Here is a 20,697-nt window from a genome sequence, read left to right on the forward strand (position 1 = left end):
CCATCGATGAGTATGGGGAAGTGCGCGGTGCTCATTTTCCTGTAGTCCACAATCATCTCCTTAGTCTTGGTTACGTTGAGGGATAGGTTGTTATTCTGGCACCACCCGGCCAGGTCTCTGACCTCCTCCCTATAGGCTGTCTCGTTGTTGTAGGTGATCAGGCCTACCACTGTTGTGTCGTCAGCAAACTTAATGATGATGTTGGAATCGTGCCTGGCCATGCAGTCGTGGGTGAACAGGGCGTACAGGAGGGGACTGAGCACGCACCCCTGGGAAGCTCCAGTGCTGAGGATCAGCGTGGCAGATGTGTTGCTACCTACCATCACCACCTGGGGGCGGCCTGTCAGGAAGTCCAGGATCCAGTTGCAGAGGGAGGTGTTTAGTCCCAGGATCCTTAGCTTGGTGATGAGCTTTGAGGGTACTATGGTGTTGAACGCTGAGCTGTAGTCAATGAACAGCATTCTCACATTGGTGTTCATTTTGTCCAGGTGGGAAAGGGCAGTGTGGAGTGCAATAGGGATTGCATCATCTGTGGATCTGTTTGGGTGATATGCAAATTGGAGTGGGTCTAGGGTTTCTGGGATAATGGTGTTGATGTGAGCCATTACCAGCCTTTCAAAGCACCTCATGGCCACGGACGTGAGTGCTACGTGTCTGTAGTCATTTAGGCAGGTTGCCTTTGTGTTCTTGGGCACAGGGACTATGGTGGTCTGCTTGAAGCATGTTGGTATTACAGACTCAATCAGGGACATGTTGAAAATGTCAGTGAAGACACCTGCCAGTTGGTCAGCACATGCCTGGAGCACACGTCCTGGTAATCCGTCTGGCCGCGCAACCTTGTGTATGTTGACCTGTTTAAAGGTCTTACTCACGTCGGCTACGGACAGCGTGATCACACAGTTGTCCGGAACAGCTGATGCTCTCATGCATGCCTCAGTGTTCCTTGCCTCGAAGCGAGCATAGAAGTGATTTAGGTCGTCTGGTAGGCTCGTGTCACTGGGCAGCTCGCGGCTGTGCTTCCCTTTGTAGTCTGTAATAGTTTGCAAGCCCTGCCACATCCGTCGTAGCCGGTGTAGTATGATTCAATCTTAGCCCTGTATTGATGCTTTGGCCTGTTTGATGGTTCGTCGCAGGGCATAGCGGGATTTCTTGTAAGCTTCCGGGTTAGAGTCCCGCACCTTGAAAGAGACAGCGCTACTCTTTAGCTCAGTGCAATTGTTGCCTGTAATCCATGGCTTCTGGTTGGATTACAGTCACTGTGGGGACGACGTCCTCAATGCACTTTTTGATAAAGCCAGTGACTGTATTCCTCAATGTCATCGGAAGAATCCTGGAACATGTTCCAGTTTGTGATAGCAAAGCAGTCCTGTAGTTTAGCATCTGCTTCATCTGACCATTTTTTCATAGACCCAGTCACTGGTGCTTCCTGCTCTAATTTTTGCTTGTAAACAGGATTTTTAGGGGGTTACAGTGTTATCGAAACGTCACGCTACAGTAAGCCTACTCAAAACACAGCCCTTATTTTAAGTGTTTCTAAAATCCCCTATGGGAAAAATGAATGGTGGAAAAACAATTGGAACCATTTCCCTGTTTGACCGCTAGGTTTTATGGGTATTATACTCTGTTCTTGAGAGCTAGGCCAGACCCTCTGGCTTCAATGTACTGTATCTGTCACTGGCTTGCGCCTGGGGTTTACAGTGTGAACTGCATGTTCACGTGAGCATGCTGTAGGGCTGTTGTAGTGAAGCTGTTGGTTATAAATTATAACCCAGCAGGTGATAGTACATATTGTTAAGATTAATACAACACAAGGGCTTTATATAAAACAGCAACACATTTTGTCAACTGACCAGTAACCAGCCAGGCACAAAAATAGTCCATGTTAGATAACCTTAGCTAGTAGCTAGCTTATGCACACAGCATCATCACAGGTTGGGGCACAAGATGCTGTTCTGTCCTCCACAACATAACCTAGAATTGACAACGTCAAATTAATGGGTGAAACGACTTATTACAACTGTATCATACACCAATCATACTGGGGATGTACAGTATGTCTTCTGGTTTTAAGGGGAAGAATTTCATGGCATACAACTGCTGGGGATCTCCATTATTTACATTTGGAAAATCTCGAGGACTGAGGAATGGAGTCCTACTTGTTTCCATATTATTGTTATCAATTAGTACCTGGCAGTGTCCAAAATAGCCATTGAGCAGTTTCATATTTCAAAATATATACATACATTGTACCAGACATAATCATACTACGAATGTATACTACAAACAGCACCTTTGGAGCGGGAAAAGGAATACAGTCAAAGACAGTACATTTGAGAAACGCTTTGATATAGTATTGCACGTGACGTCATACCGGAAACTATCGCTTTAAACACCGGACATATTTATTTTTTTACAGCGTGCTTGCTTTCACTTTCAATGTTTTGATAACGTCCGTTGTTGACAGCAAATACGCGACTATTGCATTTGGAAACGGATACATTACCATTTAAGGAATATAACTTCAAGTCACATTAGATATTCGCGTGATAATATGCAAGAAATGCCGGAATCACAGCCGTCTAAATGTGAGGTGGAGCGGAATCACGAATGCATGATCCTACAACAAAGAATAGAGACGGCTAGCATTGGCAATACTAGAGTAAGACTGTTTTCCCTCAGTACTTCAAGTAATTTCACAATCTAGCTTGCACGTTAGTGTGTTTGGTCACATTTGAAAACAGTTTACTACATATGACGTGTTCATCATAGAGATCCTAAATTATTATAATTCCTATGCTAATAGTGTTCATTCAGTGTCTACTGCAGGTGACCAGCTTCATATTTGTTAATCCACCACCTCGCTTTTGTTATGATGGACCATTCACACACTAGCGGTCAGCTGTCTAGGTACTGTACAAAGAGTAATACTAAATGGGATGCCTAGTGATGCTGTCTTCAATGTAATCTATTCTATTCGGCTAGCCAACGTCGCTTACGCCCGCAGCCTCTAGTGGGCCGCTGACAATAAAACAACAAAAACACATTTTTTAGGAATTCGATTAGTCATGTCAGCGAACAATTTTTAGGTTGGTAAATGAATCTAACCAGCTATCTAAATGTGTAGTAATCATGGCCGAATACCGAGCGGAGCGAGCGCGCAGGACACTTGCCTAGGGGCCCTGTCACTTTAATAACTCTACCTACATCAACATATTATCTCGATGCCGGTGCCCCCGTACATAGACTCTTTCCCGGCACCCCCTGTATGTAGCCTCGCTATTGTTATTTACTGCTGCTCTTTAATAATTTGTTATTCTTCTCTCTTACTTTTTTTTGTGGGGGGTTGGGGGGGGGGGGGGGGGTATTTTCTTAAAACTGCATTGTTGGTTAAGGGCTTGTAAGTACGCATTTCACTGTAATGTCTACACCGGTTGTATTCGGTGCATGTGACAAATACAAATGGATTTGATTTGACCTCAAGGAGGCCCTCATTGATTTTGTTAGTCATTCTCTCGCTCTGCCCAATGGCAAAATGAATATAATTCATCAAACCACACAACTCAAGTTTGAATTCATATCAGTTGTGTCAGTGGTTATGTTCGAGAGGATCAAACCGTTATGTATCATTGGTCAATTCTGACTGACTGATCTACAAATAATAATGAGTAGTTATTTATAGTGTAAGGTGATTTGTAGATCAGTCAGTCGGTAGTCGCCTGCACTGTCGGCTGCAATGACAAACAATCCCAGAGATACTGGATATAATGACGAGATGCCTATATCTCCGCCCTAACAATGGGATTTGTAGTCCACTTAGCGAAATGACAGGCTCTCAAGCTCCCGCCTATTCCTCTTTTTGGAGTGGTGGATGCATCTTGTTATTTGGATACTTTTTGGAATATTCGATGAGGGTGTTGACTTCAACCACTTGTTTTCAATGGAGAATGAGATGCTATGCTAGCCTCATGAATATGCATAGACGTCTCGAATTTCAACAGGGACAACTCCGATATGAATTGTTTTTTTATAATTGTATAATTTAGCTAGTCATGTTGGCAATTGAACAAGCTTTCAAATGATGCCCACCTAACCCAGATTGCGATTTATAATGGACTGTTTTGTGATTTGTAAACAACAGTAATTGTGTAAAGGCGGGATGCAGGTCTGTGTTCAAAACAACTACAAGTGTGCTTGCTCTAGTTCCTCAATGGCACAGCTAGGAAAGCAACAACAACAAAAACGTACTTAGGAACTGTGCACACTTTGGAGAGGTGTGTGGCCATTTTGAAACACCAGTTAGACCTCTCACTCAAACCCTTGTCATTTTATGGTCTTATGTTGCACCTACGCCAAATTTTCAGAGAATATTCTTATCATGTTACTGAATGTTTCCAGAGTATTTTGTTATTAACAAATGCGGCGTACAGTAAAATGTAAAATGCACATAAAGTCAATAGTGTACTGTTTGGATTCAGTCTTGTCAGGTGAACTGTTCTGTCATCACCTTTAGTCTAATCATTTTCCCTTTTAATTGCTACTATGGTTATGCATACGCTTTCTATATTTCTTCTGTAAGAAGCATTTCAATTTAGCCCTAACCTTTTAGGCCAATTTCCACGAGTGTAAGGGTTTAATAATTAATGATGTGCTTAACGTGGCCTCTTCCACTCTGGTCTTATTTCTGTTGTGGATTGGGTTTCTTTGTGCCAATGGAAAGTGTACACAACTATGAGCAAACCAGCGTGTGTATTAAATACATGGAATTGTATGGTGATGATACAGATTACATGTAATGGATCCTGCACACAATATGCTTTAAAAAAATATTTTTTTTCCAGGAATAACATTTGATGTGTATAACAGTGTTTAGTGGAATATAGTTCAAATGATAGTAATTGCCCATAATTCTGCATCTTTGGATACTTGTATTTCCAATTTTGATCATCGCATTTTAGTGACTGCAAAGAAAATGAATTGATCTACTGGGGTTTTTAAAATACAGACTCACTTTCTGTTTTGTCTGCTTGGACTCAAGGTTGCGTTCATCTTTTTGCTGTCAGGTTCTTTTGATTATTGTATTTATGTTTTGAGAAGGCAACTAATCTACATTTTTAAAATGCATTTACTGTCTTGCAAAAGGCCACACAGATCTGTGTCTTGCTGTCTCTGTTTTGAAAATCAACATCGTTCCAAAAAAATGCTTGTGCCGATAGAACCCCTTGGGGGGAGTGTATACCCCAAAGATAGGACTTATAAATATTGTCATGTTGGAGATATAAAGAAAATAAGAAGCACTATGGATTTTTAGATCAAATGGACAAGCTTGAAAACATAAAAAAGGACCCTCCCCTATACCCAAAATAATAATTAAAGCAAAGTGGATAGCAGATAGCATGTCTACCGTTTACTTTCACTTATTGGACAGAACAGAGCCTTAGATATTCAGTTTGAGCTGTTCTTCATCCTGTAAGCATTAAATGGTAACGTGGGAATTTTGATAGCTCACAGGGCTGCGGGCTAGAAGGTTGTGGGTTCGTAAACAACCGTGGATAGGAGTAGGGTTGGAAAGATCTCCTTTATAGTAAAAGCTTTGCATGAATCTATCGTCGTATTTGCAGGTCCCAGAAAAAAATTCCTTTTAAATAGATTATATGCAATTCTCATAATTGTACATATTAGCTGGATCTCTTTTTAACACAACACTAATTACCGGAATTACAGGCTAAGAATGGACAGAGAGTTCATCTTATCATATTTCTCCAATGCCAAATGTGTGTATCTTGTTTGCAATGAAACTGTCCCTGTTTGCAAATAATTAAATCTGAGACGTCATTAGGAATCTGAGCATGGTACTACTGTACTTTCAGAAGTTAGGCCTACCTTTCCACCCCAGACATAACTACTTAGAAATGTTTTAGTTTTAACTGCTGGCTACTCTACTCTTAACCTAGTCTTATCCCAACAACAGCAGGTCACACGTGTTTCCCTAAAAGCTGTCTGGGTTTAAAACATCTTCTATTGTACAGAAAGTGAATAGCGTAATAAATTGATAGTGACAGAATTAGATTACTTCACAAGCAAAGTCGGCCTCTGAAGGTCAAAGAAACTAAACAATGATATCCTCATATGCATCGGAGTGACGTCTTTCCCAGGTATTTTAAAGCTTGTTTCGAGCATAAAGCATTGCGGACCAAAGCACCGTTATAGATCACTTTTATATAATTGTATCCGTTTTTATTTTCTTCAAAATCTTAAGCTAACATGTTTTTTTGGGCCATTTTCTTCAATAAAAATTAGGCCTATGGCATACCCTCTCATACCCCCTCAATTTGAGTATTGGTTTTAACTTAACAGCCTACGTTTGTGTCAGTGAAGGACTATTTAAAGAGTGCATGGTGGGTGGTGGAATTGACCGACAAATCTATGGCTATAGCAGCCTATAGCCTAATTTCGTCTGTCAAACAGGTAGGTGTACCTCTTATTTCCTAAATGGGAAGAAATAGGCTCCAACACAAAGCCCTCTTGTTGTTAGACAGTTTAAATGAATTATGCCTACTCGAATTTGCCTAATTTCAGCACCATGAGCTGTCCATTTCCAATTGATTGTGCCAGGGCTGCTGCTTCAAGTTTCAGCACCACAATGTAAGTTACTCGAGTCTGGCTTATTGTGAGGTCAATAACTCTGAAAAATACATCATGGGAAAGAAACATATATTGTTTTTAATAAATTCAAATATAGTAGCAGCAAGCTATCAAAGTTGACCTCTGGTCCTCCTTTTCATCTTCGTGCTCTCTTTCTCAAACTGAACAGAACCTAATCAAATATACTTTTGGAAGAAACCTTTCACTCTTCTCCTGAAATGCCATCGTAGCCCTACACAGTACAGCCATTGGTTAAGCAGCTCACACAAAGCAGAGCAGGCTGGGGCTCAGGGTTGGAATATCCATTGCAGTGTGTAATGCAGCCTAGTTTAATTTAAACCATCCCAGCACCAATCATAGAAATATAACTTTGCCTGTGCTTCTCTGAGCATGCACTTCGTAGCCTATAGGCTATGGATCATTTGATTTGAGACCACACTAGATAGCCTATGGAGAATCAGAGATGAGGGGCGGCATTGGGCCTATAGCCTAATAAGCAACTAATTCTAAAACATTTAATCAATTACAAATTACATAACCCTCCCCTGGACTAGATTTAAAAAATATTAAACCCTCCCCTTGACTGAAATTGAAAAAGCATGACCCTTTGCCCTTTTCCTCCAGGTAACCATTCTGTAAATTTCAATAAGTCCCTTAGGTCAAAACACGGATAGCCATTTCGAAGGAAAGGCCTGGCTGAGCACAAAAACAATAATTTAGAAAATATTGTAATTTCCATTTGTTCTTATGTAAATGTGATATTTCTGTTTTTTGTTTTTAATAAATTTGCAAAAATGTTAAAAAATATACTTTTTTTGCTTTGTCATTATGGAGTATTGTGTGTAGATTGAGGAGGGGAAAAAACAATATCATCCATTTTAGAATAAGGCTGTAATGTAACAAAATGTTGAAAAAGTCAAGGGGTCTGAATACTTTCTGAATGCACTGTATATGTATACACTTTATATAGAAAAGTATGTGGACACCCCTTCATATTAGTGTATTCAGCTATTTCAGCCACACCCATTGGTGACAGGTGTATACAATCGAGCACACAGCCATGCAATCTCCATAGACAAACAGCGGGAGTAGAATGACCATACTGAAGAGCTCAGTGACTTTAAAAGTGTCACCATCATAGGAAGCCACCTTTCTAACAAGTCAGTTCATCAAATGTCTGCCCTGCTAGAGCTACCCCGGACAACTGTAAGTGCTGTTATTGTGAAGTGGAAACGTCTAGGAGCAACAATGACTCAGCCGCAAAGTGGTAGGCCACACAAGCTCACAGAACGGGACCGCCAAGTGCTGAAGCACACAGCGCGTACAAATTGTCTGTCCTCTGTTGCAACACTCACTACCAAACTGCCTCTGGAAGCAACGTCAGCACAATAACTGCTTCTTTGGGAGCTACATGAAATGGGTTTCCATGGCAGTGCAAATGCCTAAAATCACCATGTGCAATGCCCAGCGTTGGCTGGAGCGGTGTAAAGCTCACCGTCTTTGGACTCTGGAGCATTGGAAACACGTTCTCTGGTGTGATGAATCATGCTTCACCATCTGGCAGTCCGACGGACAAATCTGGATTTGGCGGATGCCAGGAGAACGCTACCTGCCCCAATGTATGGTGCCAACTGTAATGTTTAGTGCAGGTGGAATAATGTTCTGGGGCTGTTTTTCATGGTTCGGGCTAGGCCCCTTAGTTCCAGTGAAGGAAACTCTTAACACTACAGCATACTGTACAATGACATTGTAAACGATTCTGTGCTTCTAACTTTGTGGCAACAGTTTGGGGAAGGCCCTTTCCTGTTTCAGCATGACAATGCCCCCGTGCACAAGGCGAGGTCCATAAAGAAATGGTTTGTCGAGATTGCTGTGGAAGAATTTGACTGGCCTGCACAGAGCCCTGACCTCAACCCCATTGAACACCTTTGGGATGAATTGGAACGCCGTCTGAGAGCCAGGCCTAATCGCCCTACATCAGTGCATGACCTCACTAATGCTCTTCTTTCTGATTGGAAGCAACTCCCCGCAGCAATGTTCCAACATCGAGTGGAAAGCCTTCCCAGAAGAGTGGAGGCTGGTGTCACAGCAAAGGGGGGAACCAAGTCCATATTAATGCCCATGATTTTAGAGTGATGTGTTCGACAAGCAGGTGCCACATACTTTTGGCCATGAAGTGTATACAGTGCATTCGGAGTGTGCAGGCCCCTTGACTCTTTCCACATTTTGTGACGTTACAGCCTTATTCTAAAAACGTAATAAATGGTTTTATTTCCTCAATAATCTACATACAATTCCCCAGAATGACCAAGCAAAAACAGATTTTTAATATATTTTGCGAAAATAAAACTACAAAAGCTGAAATATCACATTTACATTCACTACCGGTCAAAAGTTTTAGAACACCTACTCATTCAATTGTTTTTCTTTATTTTACTACTTTCTACTTTCTACATTGTAGAATAATAGTGAATACTTAAAAGCTATGAAATAACACATATGGAATCATGTAGTAACCAAAAAAGTGTTGACCAAACCAAAATCTATTTTATATTTGATATTCTTCAAATAGCCACCCTTTGCCTTGATGACAGCTTTGCACACTCTTGGCAATCTCTCAACCAGTTTTGCCTGGAATGCTTTTCCAACAGTCTTGAAGGAGTTCCCACATATGTTGAGCACTTGTTGGCTGCTTTTCCTTCACTCTGCAGTCCAACTCATCCCAAACCATCTGAATTGGTTTGAGTTTGGGTGATTGTCGAGGCCAGGTCATCTGATGCAGCACTCCATCACTCTCCTTCTTGGTCAAATAGCCCTTACACAGCCTGAAGGAGTTTTGGGTCATTGCCCTGTTGAAAAACAAATGAAAGTCCCACTAAGTGCAAACCAGATGGGATGGTGTATCGCTGCAGAATGCTGTGGTAGCCATGCTGGTTAAGTGTGCCTTAAATTCTAAATAAATCAGTGTCACCAGCAAGGCACAATCACACCTCCTCCTCCATGCTTCACGGTGGGAACCACACATGCGGAAATCATCCGTTCACCTACGCTGCGTCTCACAAAGACACGGCGGTTATAATCAAAAATCTCACATTTGGACTCATCAGACCAAAGGACAGATTTCCACCAGTCTAATGTCCATTGCTCGTGTTTCTTGGGCCAAGCAAGTCTCTTCATCTTATTGATGTCCTTTAGTAGTGGTTTCTTTGCAGCAATTCGAGGCCTGATTCACACAGTCTCCTCTGAACAGTTGATGTTGAGATGCGTCTGTTACTTGAACTCTGTGAACCATTTATTTTGGTTGCAATTTCTGAGGTACAGTTAACTCTAATGATCTTATCCTCTGCAGCAGAGGTAACGCTGGGTCTTCCTTTCCTGTGGTGGTCCTCATAAGAACCAGTTTCATCATAGCGCTTCATAGTATTTGCGACTGCACTTGAAGAAACTTTCAAAAGTTCTTGAAATGTTCTGGATTGACTTACTTTCATGTCTTAAAGTAATGATGGACTGTCACTCCTCATTGCTTATTTGAACCTGTCTTGCCATAATAGGGACTTGGTATTTTTCCAAATAGGGCTATCTTCTGTATACTACCCCTACTTTGTCACAACACAACTGATTGGCTCAAACTCATTAAGAAGGAAAGACATTCCACAAATGAACTTTTAACAAGGCACACCTGTTAATTGAAATTCAATCCAGGTGATTACCTCATGAAACTGGTTGAGAGAATGCCAAGAGTGTGTGAAGCTATCATCAAGGCAAAGGGTGGCTACTTTGAAGAATCTCAAATATAACATATATTTAGCTTTGTTTAACAATTTTTGGGTTACTACATGATTCCATATGTGTTCTCATCGTTTTGATGTCTTCACAATTATTCTACAATGTAGAATATAGTCAAAATAAAGAACAACCCTGAAATTAGTAGGCGTGTCCAAACTTTTGACTGGTACTATATACAGTGGCAAGAAAAAGTATGTGAACCCTTTGGAAATACCTGGATTTCTGCATAAATTGGTCCTAAAATGTGATCTTATCTTCATCTAGGTCACAACAATAGACAAACTCAGTCTGCTTAAACTAATAACACACAAATAATTATACGTTTTCATCTTTATTGAACACACCATGTAAACAACCACAGTGCAGGGTGGGAAAGGTATGTGAACCCTTGGATTTAATAACTGGTTGACCCTCTGGCAACATTAACCTCAACCGAACATTTTCTGTAGTTGTGGATCAGACCTGCACAACGGTCAGGAGGAATTTTGGACCATTCTTCTTTACAATACTGTTTCAGTTCAGCAATATTATTGGGATGTCTGGTGTGAACTGCTCTCTTGAGGTCATGCCTCAGCATCTCAATCAGGTTGAGGTCAGGACTCTGACTGGTCCACTCCAGAAGGTGTATTTTTTTCTGTTGAAGCCATTCTGTTGTTGATTTACTTCTGCGTTTTGGGTCATTGTGCTGATGCATCACCCATCTTCTGTTGAGCTTCAATTGGCAGAAAGATAGCCTAACATTCTCCTGCAAAATGTCTTGATAAACTTGGGAATTAATTTTTCCGTCGATGATAGCAAGCTGTCCAGGCCCTGAGGCCAGACAGGAGTAAGGATTTTGGCTTTCAGTCTGATTGGGAATGGATAGGAAAATAGCCTAGGCTTTGGGATAGGAGAATATATAATTTCCCCTAATGCTTCTGATTTGTTAACAGACTATATCTGTGACAGAGTTGTCTATGTAGTGGATTGTGCATAGGCCCATCAATCAAATGTATTTATAAAGCCCATTTTCATCAGCCGATGTCACAAAGTGCTATACAGAAACCCAGCCTAAAATCCCAAACTGCAAGCAATGCAGATTTAGAAACATGGTGGCTAGGAAATACTCCCTATAAAGGCAGGAACCTAGGAAGAAACCTAGAGAGGAACCAGGCTCTGAGGCGTGGCCAGTCCTATTCTGGCTGTGCTGGGTGGAGATTATAACAGAACATGGCCAAGATGTTAAAACGTTCATAGATGACCAGCAGGGTCAAGTAATAATAATCACAGTGGTTGTCGAGGGTGCAAAAGGTCAGCACCTCAGGAGTAAATGTCAGTTGGCTATCAAATTTGTGACTGTCTGAAGAGTCACAATGACATCTCAAATAGTCACATGTTCTTTTATAGACTTTACTGTAGGGGTTTCCTGTTAGGTTAATAAACTGCGTTCAGGGACCATGTTCAATCCGGCAGTGACAATTATGCCCGTGCTTTGAATTTTTTGGCGATTTTGTGTGAAGTAAATACGCTATGCTAAAGGCTTCCATGCGGCCTGCAACCTGCTTGGATAATGCTCCATTTTGTTTTATGCTATTCTGCTGCTGCGCATGTTGTGTATTTTGTGGGATGGCGTTATTGCCCACATTGGTGAAAATGTTTGTAATTTGTGTCTTGTCGTTACATTTTTCAGGAAATGTGAAGATGTTATATATATATAACGTATAATAAATTGATTATCCATCATAAAGATAAAGGATATACTGACAATGAAAAGAGAGCAACCGATTTATAGACCGTGATGAAAGTTAGCTTGACAGAGAAAGTGTCAAGATGATCTGATGTAAGATGCATGTTTTACAAAAATCTTTTTCGAAAAAAACAAACGTAATGGATGTTACATTGCATGTGACAATGGCGCCCAACATGGGGTGGTCTCTCGTGGGGGAATAAGTCAAAGGGGGGTTGAATGTTGTGAAACTAGCCTATGTAGTGAAGCTGTAGAGTTAGCTTACGGTACATTCTTACTGTACCTCGGTTACACTCACCCCCTCTAAACTCGCTCCATAGCAACCCCAGCCGTTGAGATGTGCCCAACTGCGGATCCGTGTCACTGCAGCAGTGATCTAACTTAGCAGTATTAGCTTCCTCCCTCTCTGAGTACAACTCAGGGTAAACTGTCTGTACCACGTCTTGGACCTGGGGCCCTCTGCCTAGCCAGCACACGTGACCGCCCATCTGACAATATACGAACCAGTTAAGCTATTCAAAAGCAACATTGGAGATATTTCAAGTGGAGTGAGCTTATGGCACTTTCTTACCTCTGTTACACTACAAACATCTTTAAAAACATCTACAAACATCTTTAGAGTCCAATCTCAGGTGAAGAAGCCTCTTATTCACAAAGCCATCTCCCTATACGGGACAACTGTTTGGGCAAGGTATTTAATAGCTATGAATCATACTCATAACACAATCACCTTTGGGTGGCCATAATCGCAGCGTTCTTCAATTGGTTGTTCAGAACAGCACCGTTTCTGTTGAATCAAATGTTTCACACCAACCATTGTGTCCTGCTGAACGCGGCCCAGGTTTGACACTCTTTTAGAGATATCTGCTGATAATCAGACTGGTGATATCAACTAATATATTTACATATGTGTATACATCAAGTTATGTTAGAAAATAATTTAATAGATTCATAATGAATTAAATAGATGTCCTTTTGTGGAAGGCTGCTCACTCATTCCCATATTAGTCCATGTAGGCTAACTGCAAGCCATATGCCTATTTTTGTTCATCCAGGTAGGAAGTGCTTGAAACGGGCTTGATCCAATGAAAGTCACCACAAATGATTGTAGTGTCAGCTTTATTCTGTATTCTCCACCTATAGAAAATGTATCAAAAATGTAAGATTGGGAAAAAAAAGGATTGCCTTTTTTGAAGCAGTGCATTGTAGAAATGTTTGTTGTGTACACTAATAAATGCAAGGACCTGTTAAATCCCAGGAACCGGTAAATTATGTAAACTTCATTAATATTCAAATTGAAAAAGCATCAACGTAATGTTTTCTGCATCTCTTCAAATATGATGTGGCATATAACAACCCAACTTGCACGGTAAAATGATTGACTAAACAAGATTCAATTTGCATATTAATGAGTGCGATGACAGATTATAATATTTGGGGGTTTTTTTTCCTTCGGGGAACGTCTATAATCTCCAGCATTTTATTTTCCTGAAATAGTGAATTAAAAAAAAATAGATAACTTTAAGAACAATGAAACTTCATTTTAATCAAATGTTCATAAAAGCCTTGTAGTGACTTTTTAGTTTCTGTGTGAGGGGAATTCTAAGTTTTTCTATATAATTAATTATATAAAATGATTTGTTTTGCCTAGCTTTTTTTGGAACATTGTTAATGTCAGCGTTTTTGAAATGCTGTTATTTATAGTCCTTGCCTCATACGTGTTTGTCATAGCTTTCTGTGAATGTCTGTCACCATTGTCTGTCGAAGGTGACACATTTAAACGTAGTGGTAGCTTTATGATACACAGAACCTTTAAGGAAATTATTGCTTTTTTAAATGTCAGACTAGCGCACATAAAATCATTGAAGCTTCACCAATGCTCTATATAAATCCACAAGAACAAGGGGAGTAGCTCAGGGTAGTGGAGAGGAAGGTGCATCATTGCGCATGAAAGGACAGTGAAGACATGAGACACACAGCTCAAAATGCTCCCCTATTGATCTTGTTTAGGGACAATACAATTATCCTACCTAGACTAGCCTACAACACCACAATGCAATGAAAAATCGCATTATTGTTTTCAAGTGAGCATAAAATTGTACTCCAGGCCTTAAACTGCAGTGAACGTGTCATTTGATTAACAGCGCGAAAGCACTGTGATTTGAATGTTTCATTCCATTTGGATCAGTTGTGGGGCTACTCTCGACAGTTTATAATGTCTAGAAAGGCACGGTAGCAGGCCAGTCTGGCTGTATTCATACTTCTGATACTAAAATGCGCTGACTCTTGCGGATTATCATTCTCAAGTCTTTCTTTAATAATGTGGCCACATATGTTCCAGGCCCAGTTATTCAGGAAAGCTTAAGGCACGCTCTGCCTCCTCTCCAATCCGAGTGCCTATTCCTCACGCACATAGAACCGAACGCTTCATTATAGACTAAATATTTGTAATTTAACTTTTAAAATGTATTATCCTTTTTATGTGTGGCATAAACACAATCACTCACAATGTTTTAATCGGATTTTGGTTCTTCAAAAGTCTTCTGTAGGCTACCTGCGCACATTCGTCCAGTCCAATATCATTCCAGCATCCAAACTGTGCACAGGCCATTCAATGAATGGAAAGAGACATCTGTTACAAATCACTAAAAGTTTAATGACATTTAAAGATTGTCAAGCCAAGCCTTCGGTACTGGGTACCATGTAGGGAGGGATGTATTTTCTGTTTGTCGAGATTGACATAGGCTTAGTCTAGTTGAAAACGCAAACCATGATGTTGAAGAGCCCAAAGTTAGTAATCGGTATGCAGTTATGTTTTGCTTATTGGTTGTATGGTGCATTGGCACAGAAACCTGTTGGTGGAAAATGTGTTACATATATTTGATAAATATAGCATCAACATATTGAACACCTGATTTCCCCCTAGCTGATCATTGTCTGCAGCCGGCTCTGATCGTAGTGTAATGAAACAGGCAGGGAGAGTTAGCTCCTCTGTGGTGGTCGGTGAATCCTCAACCTTCTGGCCCGTAACCCTGCGTGGCATCACTGTGCCACAAAAGCATACTGAAGTGACAAAGTCGATATCCACGTTTATAAACACAGGGTCCCTACAGTTATTATTTGTGGTCATAATCATGAATTAATTCAATGAGGGTCGGAAGGTGTGCAATTTATTATACAGCACTGCAGGGAGGGTGATGTGATCATATTAACCGTCATCCAAAATTCCATTACCTTCACAGCCCTAGATTTGTGTGGTCACAAAAGAAGGTGACAGAGCCATAGATGGGAGGTGTTATAAGTGTTTGTTGCACTGAGTACAGAAACCTCTTTGTTCTGTTGTAGCCATTTAAAGACTGTTTGACACCACAACCTAGATCACTTAAAAATAAGAGATCTTGGCAACACAATACAGTAGATGGAAAGTGTCTCTCAAAACCCATTCACTCATCAGCCATCTGCATTTCTCTTTCCTTCACAGACAATGAAGATGGAGATGGATGTATTTAACCCTTCCCACACTACAGAGCTCCAGTTTCTCAGGTCGCGTGTTCGGGAACTGGAGAAAGAGAAGGTCGAAATGGCAGCTGAAAACCAACGGCTACATAACATGCTAGTGAAGGGTGAGGATGAGTAAAATCAATATACAGTTGAAGTCAGAAGTTAACATACACTTAGGTTGAAGTCATTAAAACTTGTTTTTCAACCACTCCACACATTTCTTGTTAACAAACTATAGTTTTGGCAAGTCAGTTAGGACATCTACTTTGTGCATGACACAAGTCATTTTTCCAACAATTGTTTACAGACAGATTATTTCACTTATAATTCACTGTATCACAATTCCAGTGGCTCAGAAGTTTACAAACACTAAGTTGACTGTGCCTTTAAACAGCTTGGAAAATTCAAGAAAATTATGTCATGGCTTTAGAAGCTTCTGATAGGCTAATTGACATCATTTGAGTCAATTGGAGGTGTATCTGCGGATGTATTTCAAGGCCTTCCTTCAAACTCAGTGCCTCTGCTTGACATCATGGGAAAATAAAAAGAAATCAGCCAAGACCTCAGAAAAAAAATTGTAGACCTCTACGTCTGGTTCATCCTTGGGAGCAATTTCCAATCGCCTGACGGTACCACATTCATCTGTACAAACAATAGTACGCAAGTATAAACACCATGGGACCAATCAACCGTCATACCGCTCAGGAAGGAGACGCGTTCTGTTTCCTAGAGATTAACGTACTTTGGTGCGAAAAGTGCAAATCAATCCCAGAACAACAGCAAAGGACCTTGTGAAGATGCTTGAGGAAACAGGTACAAAAGTATCTATATCCACAGTAAAATGTGTCCTATATCGACATAACCTGAAAGGCCGCTCAGCAAGGAAGAAGCCACTGCTCCAAAACCGCCATAAAAACAGCCAGACTACAGTTTGCAACTGCACATGGGGACAAAGATCGTACTTTTTGGAGAAATGTCCTCTGGTCTGATGAAACAAATATATATAACTGTTTGGCCATAATGACCGTCGTTATGTTTGGAGGAAAAGGGGGAGGCTTGCAAGCCGAAGAACAGCATCCCAACCGTGTAGCACGGTGGCAGCATCTTGTTGTGTAGGTGCTTTGCTACAGGAGGGACTGGTGCACTTCACAAAATAGATGGCATCATGAGGTCGGAAAATTATGTGGATATATTGAAGCAACATCTCAAGACATCAGTTAAAGCTTGGTCGCAAATGCGTCTTCCAAATGGACAATGACCCCAAGCATACTTCCAAAGTTGTGGCAAAATGGCTTAAGGACAACAAAGTCAATGAATTGGAGTGGCCATCAAAGCCCTGACCTCAATCATATAGAAAATAAGTGGGCAGAACTGAAAAAGCATGTGTGAGCAAGGAGGCCTACAAACCTGACTCAGTTACACCAGCTCTGTCAGGAGGAATGGGCCAAAATTCACCCAACTTATTGTGGGAAGCTTGTGGAAGGCTACCCGAAATGTTTGACCCAAGTTAAACAATTTAAAGGCAATGCTACCAAATACTAATTGAGTATATGTAAACTTCTGACCCACTGGGAATATGATGAAAGAAATAAAAGCTGAAATAAATCATTCTCTCTACTATTATTCTGACATTTCACATTCTTAAAATAAAGTGGTGATCCTGACTGACCTAAGACAGTGAATTTTTATTCGGATTAATTGTTAGGAATTGTGAAAAACTAAGTTGAAATGTATTTGGCTAAGGTGTATGTAATCTTCCGACTTCATCTGTAATTGTATAATTCAACTGCTCGGGACTGATCACATTCCCTCATGCATGTTTCTTCTTTCTTTGTGGTGTCATCCCCCAGAGATCCCTGGCCTGCTGTCCACCATGTGGCAGACCTTGGGCCAAGCCAACCAGCCCCCCCACCCTGCAGTGTCCCCACAGGCAGTCTCTACGGCAACAGGGAGGGGCGAGAGCTACACGTACACACACCACCACTCCGTGTCAGGACACTTTGGCCAAGGGTTCAGTTCTCCACTCCATCATCAGCCCATGTCCAACCGCTCAGCTATGACTCAGGACATGAATGAAAGCATGTCCAACTTTGGACCCGAGATGGCCATCAGTGAGCACAGTGTGGACGGAGACTTGGAGCTGAGTGACATCACAGAGAACGACGACCTCCACAGCTCTCTGTGTGGCTCAGCATCCAACCTACCTGTGATGAGGACATGCTCAGAGACACACTGTGTTAATGGGACTGGCCATGTAAGGAAAAATGCTGTTCATTCCAGATAAAGACCTTCCTCCAAAGGTTATGAAGTTCTAAATATGTTTTTAATTCTGACCACATTTGCTCTCTCTCCCTATTGGTTGTGCAGGTTAATCAGGTGGAGGTATACCCGGGTTCCGGTGTCTTCTGTGAAATGCGGTCCTGGCATGCAGCCAATCAGACGCAGTCTCCCACGGCGATGGCGCGCACCCTGTTGCTGGGCGTGTTCGACATGGACACCCTGCTTAACAGCAACCTGCGAGGGGGGAGGAGCCGCAGACCAACGTTCCCCAACCACCGCACCGCCCTGGACCCACACAAGCTCAACGCCATCTATAGTACGTGTATTATTGACACATTCTCTGACCAACAACCTTCAACCACCACGTCATTGTATTTTTCTCCCAAGTGCACTTGATCATTCATTGAAGTGAAAACAACACACTCACTTTCTCGATCATTAGAAAGATACATAACTGGTACAGTTAAAGTAAAACATGGCTGTTCCTCACTCCTGCGTTGTCCTCCCTCCTCCAATTGTTGTTGTGCTGTCACTCTCTCCCTCCGCAGATGCCACGCTGGCCCGCTTCCCATTGGCCAGGAAGGGGCAAATTGGCACCGGCATCAACTCCAAGCTGTCTGAGATCCGGTTCCGATCCAGGAGAGCCAACCGGGACCCCAGTTATCTATGAAGGACTGTTCCTGCCCAAACGCCAAGTTTATTCAATCAACATTTTTGTTCTAGTTTTTTATTTTATTTATCACATTAACTATGTCAGTGTATCAGTGCATGTGCCTGCCAAATGTCTTGCCTATGAATTTTTTCACATTGGCTTTAACATTGTCTTCAGCTAGAGATACTGTGGAAGAGAATGGCAAAATTACTCAAAAGACAGCCTAATGATAGAGGAAGGATTCAAGACCAGTGGAAAAAGGTACAAAAGAACTGGCATTGATGGTTATATCCACCCTCTGTCACCAGCCAACCATTAGCAAACCACACGGGAACAGCCCCCGGGGTATTCTCTCTGACTGATAGAGATGCATAGATCCAGGACTGCTGACCCATGTGTGATCAACCAGTGGAGGAACGGAAGCTTCAGTCATGTCTCACCAGACAGACGCCTCACTGTCGTTGACCTCTACCCACTTAGACCGAGGAGGGGGGGGGGGGGTCCAAATGATATTTCTCCATTGATTTCTCTGATCCTAGGCATTAAGCTAACTCCAAAAGCTCCATTACCACCCCGTGGTCCCCTCCTTAACCTCTTCCTCCATCCCTCTTCTTCCCCCTGAGATAAGCATCATGCCTAATGGACCCCAGGTACTCTGAGCCTCCGGGAGGATGACGGCATGAATGAATTCATCTTAACGGACTTAAACAGTGTGTGACTCTCCCCAAGTCCACTATGTCCACAGGGCCCACATGAAGAGACTAGGACTGGAGATGTGGCTTGATGCAGATATTACATATTGGAGAAGATGTAACCGTTGGTAATGAGGAACGGTCAAGTTTGTTATTGTATATCCGGTCATGTCTGACCATTGAATATGGTGCATTAAAAGACTGCAGTTTGTCATTGTCCTTCATATGTTGTCTCTCTAGTCATCTGTGGAAAGGTTAGGTAATTATGCATTAACCACTTGCTTAAAAGCTACTTAGGCCGCGTTCACACAGGCAGTCCAATTCTGATTTTTTCCCATTCATTTTTACCAATCACATCAGATATTTTTCAGAGCTCATCTGATTGGTCAAAAGACTTAATTAGTTAAATAATTATAATTGGGCTGCCTGTCTAAACGCAGCCTTAGTTTTGGGCACATCAAATAGGACATTACTCCTGAAATAAAATGACACAAAAAGAGGATCATAGGCAGTAATTACAATTAGCCACTTGCCATTGATGAATTGAAATATCCACTGAAGTAGCCATATGACCATTTTTAGATGCATTACTCTTAGGCTCTTTCGCTGTGAATAAACAGACCAATGTACAAACAGCCCAATTCTGATCTTTTTTTCACTAATTGGTATTTTGACCAATCAAATCTGCTGTGTGAACACAGCTTTTGATCCTCAGGAGCCCCTGAGCTCAATTCAAGTTAAAATTGTGTCCATTAATTGAAAATAGCCAATTTATACTTTTCATGAGAACTTTTCAATGCATTAATTGAATATCTCCATCCTAAATCCCTAACCCTAATCCAGTACTGCAGTCCCTCTCCCTAGCCATGTTCCTAACCATTCCTTCATCCGAGATTACCTGTAAAGCATCTCACGTCTTTATTGAGACAACAACACTGGGTGGGGACTTAGCCCCTCGTGGGCATTTGTCCTGAACCCCATTCCACCCCCTGACAGCATGATAACCCCTATCCTGTTTATTGTGGCCTTTTTATTCTGTCTCGATACAAATTCAATAAAGCTGCATTCCATTCAGCTCCAGGATGTGATGTGAACTTCTGATAGAAAAGATAACCTGAGCTGTCTCCAAAATTCATCCTTGCTTCTAAAATGCCACAGAGTGCTATTAAACCAGGCATCGGCTCATTTGACCCCTCCTCCTTGGCCCAATTAATCATTGAATGACTTATTTTGTTTTTCTTTCTCTCTCTGTGCAGCAGCCAGTACTCTCGCCAGTCGAGGAGAGTAGGTGGTTTCAAAAAAGAGAGAAAACAATCAAAATGCCCCTGACAGCGTGTCTAGTCTTGGTCCCTGGCTATGAAATCAATATGGGTTTCTGATGTTTTCATTTATCTGCCGAGAAACAAGACGTGTCCACC

At 41.6% G+C, this 20,697-nt stretch overlaps 1 protein-coding gene across 1 annotated transcript; it reads left to right on the forward strand.

The window, feature by feature from the left end:
• Positions 1–2,252: 2,252 nt before the first annotated feature.
• On the forward strand, positions 2,253–19,503 carry LOC110502351. The gene is made up of 5 exons (XM_021580306.2): positions 2,253–2,659; positions 15,636–15,777; positions 17,506–17,909; positions 18,023–18,251; positions 18,484–19,503. Exons 1-5 carry the CDS (start codon positions 2,552–2,554, stop codon positions 18,603–18,605), a joined length of 1,005 nt encoding a protein of 334 aa, XP_021435981.1. The 5' UTR covers positions 2,253–2,551; the 3' UTR covers positions 18,606–19,503.
• The last annotated feature ends 1,194 nt before the right edge of the window (positions 19,504–20,697 follow it).

The sequence above is a fragment of the Oncorhynchus mykiss genome, chromosome 23 (genome assembly GCF_013265735.2).
Source record: "Oncorhynchus mykiss isolate Arlee chromosome 23, USDA_OmykA_1.1, whole genome shotgun sequence".
Classification (NCBI taxonomy): Eukaryota; Metazoa; Chordata; class Actinopteri; order Salmoniformes; family Salmonidae; genus Oncorhynchus; species Oncorhynchus mykiss.

Coding starts and splice junctions, on each gene's coding strand:
- LOC110502351 (XM_021580306.2), top strand. CDS start 2,552: ATGCAAGAAATGCCGGAATCACAGCCGTCTAAATGTGAGGTGGAGCGG. Junction 2,660..15,635: donor CTAGCATTGGCAATACTAGA/GTAAGACTGTTT, acceptor TTTCCTTCACAG/ACAATGAAGATGGAGATGGA. Junction 17,910..18,022: donor GTGTTAATGGGACTGGCCAT/GTAAGGAAAAAT, acceptor TTGGTTGTGCAG/GTTAATCAGGTGGAGGTATA.